The sequence below is a fragment of the Nicotiana attenuata genome, unplaced genomic scaffold, assembly GCF_001879085.1.
Source record: "Nicotiana attenuata strain UT unplaced genomic scaffold, NIATTr2, whole genome shotgun sequence".
In the NCBI taxonomy this organism is placed as follows: Eukaryota; Viridiplantae; Streptophyta; class Magnoliopsida; order Solanales; family Solanaceae; genus Nicotiana; species Nicotiana attenuata.
Genome location: NW_017674430.1, coordinates 13,328 through 21,138, shown reverse-complemented (window position 1 = coordinate 21,138; position 7,811 = coordinate 13,328). Strand labels below are relative to the sequence as shown.

The following is a 7,811-nucleotide window of genomic DNA, read 5'->3' as shown; positions in this document are numbered from 1 at the left end:
CGAAGTTCAAGGGCAAGGCAACTACCTCTGCTGGCCAGTCTGAGAAGCCAACGGTAGTAGTTACTGATTCAGCTGCTGAGCCTTCCAGAGATGCCATGACTTCTACAGCAGCCGGTCCTTCCACCAGGACAACATCCAAGCCGTCACCTTCTTCTTCCAGACTATCAGCTCCATTATCAGTGCCATCTTCATCCACTTATCCACAGACTGCGCTGCGAGTCTCGCAGATATTGGCGAGTCTCAACAACTGGATGCAGGCAGCTACTTCAAAGTTGTCTGACATATCCAGTGTTTTTGCAGCACAGTCAACAGCCCCAACAGAGCCACATGTACCTCCGTCTGTGGGGGAAACATTGAAGAAGATTTTGGACAACCAGAAGACCATTATGGAGACTCTAGTGGCGCATGGGGAGGTCATTGAAGAGTTGGGAAAGATAACAAAGAAGATGCAGAAGTCTCAGGCATCGAAGAAGTCGGTGAAGAAGTTGAGAAAAGAGATTACAAAGACTACATCTGTCGGAGATCTGCCACTGGACTTACTTATGGAGGGAGCACCTTCAGCCCCAGCAGCACAGGCAACACCAGTAGTACCCGAGGCACCAGAGGCAGTAGCCGGCCAGTCTGAGGAGCCAGTTGCGACTGCCTACACTGCTGAGGAGATGATCCAGATGCTCAGAAACCCTGTTGTCCCTCAGCCAGGTGATGATGAGATACAGCTAGAGGAGCCCGAGGGTGCTGCGGATCCCATGCAGACTGAGACCACATAGGGAGTTCTCTTTACTCTCTACCCTTCCCTGTTATTATTTTTGTTAAGCATTGGGGACAATGCTTATTTTTATTTTGTGGGGTGGTCTATTTTGATTGATTGACATTGACATTTGGATTTGGCATGTAATAACTCTTATACTATTTTTCTTTTATCTTTATTTTTCCTTTGATATGTATATATTCATCCCTTTAGATTTGATGTATATATTCAGTCTCCCTTATGTATATATTCATTTTACTTCGGCTTGTATATTCATTTATCTTGCTTCCCGTAGTTTATTTGATAGCTTCTTTAGTTTGTATTTCTTAGTAATATAACTTCTTATTTACCTTAGTAGCTTCTTTTTAATTTGTTAGCTTCTTTTTACGTTTGAGTGAACAATAAGCCTTTTCTTAATGCCAAGGTTCTTTACAAAGGTATATTTTGTGTGAACCGGGTGGCTCTTCCCAACGATGGATGGCGTGATAACCTTCTTAAAATTGAGTCTGTTTTCTTTTATTTCTTGGAAAATATAGTAGTAATGAATAAAAGGGTCTCAAGCAAGCTTCACTTGGTACCAACACATTTACCTACGACCTTATGGTTAAAAACATAGTTGTTGGCAGAAAATACCTCCAGTTGTGACCTTTTGACTCTTGTGTTGACTTAAGCAGTCATCGAGTGGTTCAGTCGAGCCATTTGTGATTCTCAATCTTATCTAGGGTTGTTATGGGCCCTCGACCCCGTTCTCTTTAGCAATCTAGAAGTGTGAGAGGTGAGATGATTAGTTACAAGTCCAAGTACCCGTGCTAATAGTCTAGAACTTGCCCCGAATGTTTTTCTAGGCGAAATTCTAAGTAGCTTGGCTTGAGAAATGATTGTAGGCTCTCCTTGATCCAATTTGAAATTTGAAATCTTCCATAGCCTACCAATGTGATATCCCTAGTCAACCCCTTTGAGCCGAAGCCCTTTTTCTTTGAATAACCACGTTACAAGCCTTTATCCGTTTTGTAATGACCCTCTCTTGGCACCGGATCTTTCCTCAACATTCTTGAGAAACAATTGGAAAAAACATAAGTTTAGGGGGAGAGATGAGTAGTTTAAAAGTGATAAAAGGTACAAAGAAGAGAAAGAAATAAAGAAAAGGGAAGGCAAAGAAAAGAAAGAAAGAACAAAAAGAAAAATGCCAAAAAGAAAGTGAATAAGGTAGAAAGTTGAAGGGATTCAAAGAAAATAATGATGAAAGGCATGGAGTAAATAGAAAAGGAGAAAAATGAATGTCATGACCAAGATAGAGTGACGTTACGTCTCTCTAGTTCCCCCAAGGAAAAAGAAAATGACTCAAAGAGTCGAGAAAGTATGACCCGAAAAGAGAAAATGGAGTGCTTAAGGAAAGATGAAACTATTCTATTCCAACAAGTCCTACCCTGGTCCAAAAGCCTTCATTACATCCCGCAAAAGCCCTACATGATTTCAGGTTGAGTAAGCTTACATTAGCGGTGATTTACATAAGGGGCAAACTTAGGTACTTAGAGCCGGACTTGTGATATTCTTTTGAGAGAGATGAGCGAACTTTTCGCCATCCTTGATTCGAGTGTTACATTCTAAAGTGAGATTTGCTAATGGAGAGTAGAGGAGGAGGAGTATGAGATCCACAATGACCTACATGATAGAGCGAGCGTCCTTGATGAATAGAGTCAACTCTTAATGCTCTAGTCTCACATTAGAAATATTGTACTTAAAAAGTCAAATCATTGCATTGTTGATAATTCATACGTGTTGTGGGTAATTGTTGGTCCCAATTGATGTGTGATTGATTCACCTTAGGCCAGCTGAAATATCCCTTTTCTAGTGGAGTTGGGAATTGCCTTAAATGCTAAAAGCTTAAGTTTGGGGGAGTTGATAAGTAGGAATTTTGACCGCTTATTTGCTCTCTTTTACTTGCGTTTTAGTTCAAAAAATGCTTAAAGGTAGTACCGAGAACTAATGAAATGTGCATTCGTACAGGAATATTGGGAAACAAGCCAAAGAAGTCAATATCAACTCATAAAGGAGTCAAAAGTGGACAATAACCAAAACAAGGCAAAAAGGCTTACAGTGCGGACCGCACCACAATTGTGCTGCCGCACTCACAATTATGTGGTCCGCAGAAGGCAAGGATCAGAGAGATAGGATTTTAGAATCAAGAAGGAATGCGGACCGCACCATTTTTTTGCGGCGGCATAATCAAGAGCGTGGCGGCACTCAGAATTGTGCGGTCCGCAGAAGACCCGCAAAAGCCAGAGCTCAGGTTCAAGGAGTGCGGACTGCACTATAATTGTGCGGCTTCAGAAGCAAGAGTGCGGCCACACTCAGAAATGTGCAGTCCGCACAACCTCCGCAAGGGCATTTTTGTCAGATATTTTCAGCTTAGTATAAATAGAACTTTTTGTCATTTTTAGGTCAAGTTTTGTTTTGGGGAGAGCACCTGAGCTGCTTTCTTTACTGTTTTGAGTAATTTTGTACTAGATTAGCTTCTAAACATTAGATTTTTTTCCCTAATCAATTATTATGCATTCTATCTTAATTTCTTCTTTAATTTCTGCATTTTTCATGAGTAGCTAAATTTCTAGCTAGGGTTGCGCCCAACCCTAGTGTGGGTACTTTATGGGTGTTTAGTTTAGGGCTTGCTTGTGATTGGGTTAGTGATATTTAGCCTAGTTCTTGCTTGAATCCAAGAATTAATGGTTGCAAACATTGATTCATGCCTATTTGACTTAGTCTCTACTTGAGAAAGAGAGACTAAGTCTAGGAAAACTTGGCTAACAAGAATTTGGGGTGAACTCAAGAAATTGATAGCCCCAATTAAAGGGTCAAATCTAGATATAGTAAGACCCGACTTGAGCATATATCACTTGTTTTGTGCAATACCCATTTGGTCTTGAGAAAGCAAAATTGGGCAGAATCACTCAAACTATCGAGATGTATAGAGTGTGTAATTGCGTGTGATTGCTATATTACAACCTCGACTAATCAAACTTGCCCTTGAGTTTACGACCCGTTAGGTAACCACCTAGGTGAAAATCATGACCCTAGATTCTTTATCATTTGAAAAATAACCAAAAAAAAATAATATTGTCTCCTAGTTTTATAATTGCAATCAATAGCTTGAAATAGAAATAGAAACAACAAACAAGAATGTGGAAGTGCAATTTGAGGCATCATACAATTACACTAAATATATACCTAATCCCAATTCTAACTCCCTATGGATTCGACCCCGACTTGCGTTGGGTTTTTATTATTGCATTGACCGCCTCACTAACTATAATTGTGGTGTGAGTTTGGGCGAGACCAGGCACGGACATAAATTTGATAAAGCAATTAAAAGTTGGGAAAATGATATTGTGTAGCCGCTCTCAAAATAATAGCCGAATATATATATATATACGCACATACATTCTATATGTNTGTATGTTATATACAAAAATAATACAAATTTTATGGAGTATATTTTTTCGGGTACCGAATTTAAATAGTTTCTTACGCGGGCTGAAAGTAAAGAAAGCTCGTAAAAGTTCCATTCAATATACACATTTCTTCCAAATTAAATATTTAAACTATTGTACTTGACTTTATATAATTATTTTTTTGAAAAATATACTTCTATCATTAAAGTGTAATCCATATTTTGACTATTATAACTTTAATCTATTTTAACAATCTAAAAGTTATCCCTTAGGGGATATTATATACCCCTCTGTTGATGTACCTATTTAATCTTAGTTGCCAATATAATCATCCCTTAAACCAAAAAAAAAAACAATTTAAAAATTATGTGTAGTATGAAAATTTTAAAGGCCAAAATTTGTAATAATGCAGTGAAAAATATATAACATGTATTACAAATGAGTTTCCATTAATTATCTTTTTTCTTTTCTTTTTTATAAATATTCCAACAAATGATAGCTTGCTATATTTTTTATTCATTAAATTATTTGTTATAAAATATTAACTCAACATTAGTTATTTCTAGAATTTATATTGTCATATATTAATTTTTTTGTAGGAGCTATAGGCCAATCTTGTCATTCTTATATCTATAAAAGACCAAAAGATTTACTTTTTCATTTTGTATAATCTGACAAATCATCATGATAAAAGTATTTTTTTTGAATTATTCGTTTTCGATATTAGAACACAAAAATAACAATAATATTCACAAGATATTCCTATAAAACTATGAGGACTTCCATGTTGCAAGATTTCATCAATTATTGAGCTGGCTAAATAAAATCTATAAAGATATATTTACAAAGTTAAACTCTTTTATTTTACAACTCAAACACTTGTCTAATATTACTTCTGTGATTTTTTTTAAAATATTTACTTATTGAAATAGAAAACACTCTCAAAGCGCGTACAGTAAGACTAGTCCCATCAATATCGGTGGATCACTCGTATGGTAGCTGAATCATACAAAATTATGTAATCTCATCTAAAAGCAACATAAATTGTATACTTTTTAATTATTAATTATATTATTACGTTTACCCTTTACTTGTGAGGCGTGATTTTTTTTTTTCATGGGTCAAACGCGTAAAGCAATTTGTTAATTTTTTGGGTGATAGAGAAAGTTGAACCCTATCACATTTTGCATTCTCTACTTTCTATTTTGACAGGTTTAACATCTCATAATGTTAGGGATGACAATGGGGTGGGGCGGGGCGGGTCAAAATAATTTTTAAAATTTTTAAAGTGGGGTGGGGCGGGTTGTGCGTTTAATGCGGGTTCAATGCGGGGCAACTTTGATCTTTTTTGAAATAAAGCAATCATTTCAACTACAATTTCACGTTCTTCTTCACAAGCACGAATACTATTTTGATTTATAATTAACCAATTTTCATAAGTCTCACCAAAATGATATTACATAAGTCAAGATACCGTATTAGTAATCGGAAATGATAGTAACCCATTTATTTTATAAGATCAACGTAATACTCTCTCAGTTTTATGTTTATGTGATTCTATTAAACTCTCCATTTTATAAAATAATAAAATGTCAAACTAGTTTGTTTTAGAAAAAAAATTAAAGAAAAAAGAAAAAAAGATTAAGTGGGGCGGGGCGGGGCGGGGCAGGGCGGGGCGGGTTGAAAACTGAAAAAATAACTATGCGGGGCAGGGCGGGTTGAAATTTTTGTGGGTTTTTCCAAACTCGCCCGGTCCCCGCCCCGCCCTATTGCCATCCCTACATAATGTCCTACACTCCTACCTATCAAGTGTTATTAAAGAATCCAACTCATATAGAAGTGAAACTTTTTTTTTGGTAACTAACTTTATATTAATCACCAGGAATCAACATTACAATACCATAGCCAGTTTAACACAACTAGCTATCTAAAGAAAATAAAATATCAAAAGCCTAAGCTGAACTAGCAAACAGTAATCAAATCTAGTTAGTCAAGCTAGAATAACATGCTATGTAACAAGTTTTGGACACCATAAGATGCTCTAACATTGGACAAGTAGGCAATCTCCCTAGCTATAATCTCCAGTTCCTTGATTTCTTTTCGAAGATCCTCTAATTACTCTCCATCCAAATGGCATAGACATATTCTGCATACACACTTCTGAAGATGTGAGCTTGTTGAGTCCTCCTTTTTGCATTCTGGATTATCCAGGCTACATGTTGATCCCATCCAGTGATTGGCCCTGCCTGCTTCTGAAGCCATAGGAGAATCCTATTCCACACTACTTTGGTGAAATCACATTCCATGAACAGATGATTCCCACTTTCAGGTTGAGTATGGCACATGACACATTCTAAGTCAACAACTATGCCCCATTTTGCTAACCTATGAGTAGTGAGAAGTTTGTCTTGTAGCTGTAACCACATGATGAATTTGGCCTTAGGTCTAGCATCATTCTTGTACATCACACATTTCCAGGGTACTTTAGGGTAACTAGGTAGCAGTTGCTCATAAATTTGTTTGGTCAGGCTTCTTGGCCCCTTTCTTATTTGCACTTGCAACAAAGTCTGTCGAGCTTCCAAGATTTTCCTCATGATCCAGCAAGCTTGTTGGGGAACTCTGGCTGTGGTGAGAGGCTAGCCTTTGAGGTAGAACTCATGGATCCATTTGATCCATAAATTGTCTTCCTTACGAGCAAGGTCCCAATGTGTCTTAGCTAGAGTAGCTCTATTCCAGATCCTTACGTTAAGGAGGTTTAATCCTCCAAAAGTTCTGGGCAAACAGATCTTTTCACAAGAGACAGGGGCATTTTTGTAATAGTTTCAGTGCCCGACCATACAAAACTTCTACAATATGCATCAATCGGTTTAATGACCTTAACTGACATATGAAATAGCTAAGACCAATATGATTGGACTCCAAATAAAACAGATTGGAGCAGTTGAACTCTCCCAGCATAGGAGAGTTTCTTAGCTGTCCAGGAGGTAATTCTGACCACTATTTTCTCTATTAAAGGTTACCATTGAATAAAAGAGATCTTTTTAGTGGATAGGGGAACTCCCAGATACCTAATAGGTAACTCACCAGCAGGAATGCCAAGCTTCTGCATAATTCTATCTTTTTCCACCTGATCAACTCCACCAAAATAGATAGAGCTTTTCTGTAATCCTGAAGCTTCTGAGAATTGTTTGAAGGCTTGGTGAAGTGCATTAACTGATTTCAGGTCACCTCTAAAAAATAACAATAAGTCATCTGCAAAGCTTAGATGGGTGATCTTCAATTTAGCACATCTAGGGTAGAAGTTAAAGGATTTGTCATCCTTAAGTTCATGTAGTTTCCTGCTCAAATATTCCATAGCCATTGCAAATAGATAATGAGATATGGGGTCTCCCTGTCTCAATCCTTTAGCAACATCAAATGGCTTTGTAGTTTTCCCATTTACCATCACAGTATAATTAATAGTTTGTACATATTCCATTATCCAAGAAACAAATCTGTCAGGGAACCCCAATTCACTCATAACCTGTTTCAAATAGGGCCATTCTACTGAATCATAGGCTTTCTGCAAATCAATCTTCACCATACATCTGGGAGATGCATTTTTCCTTCCATAA

The 7,811-nt window shown here is 37.3% G+C and overlaps 1 protein-coding gene across 1 annotated transcript; it reads right to left on the bottom strand.

The window, feature by feature from the left end:
- Nucleotides 1–6,308: 6,308 nt before the first annotated feature.
- LOC109218656 lies at nt 6,309–6,791 on the bottom strand. The gene has a single exon (XM_019383028.1). It carries the CDS (start codon nt 6,789–6,791, stop codon nt 6,309–6,311), a length of 483 nt encoding a protein of 160 aa, XP_019238573.1.
- Between the last annotated feature and the right edge of the window lie 1,020 nt (nt 6,792–7,811).

Bases quoted from the DNA above. Each gene is read 5' to 3' on its own strand.
- LOC109218656 (XM_019383028.1), bottom strand. From the start codon at position 6,791: ATGAGGAAAATCTTGGAAGCTCGACAGACTTTGTTGCAAGTGCAAATA.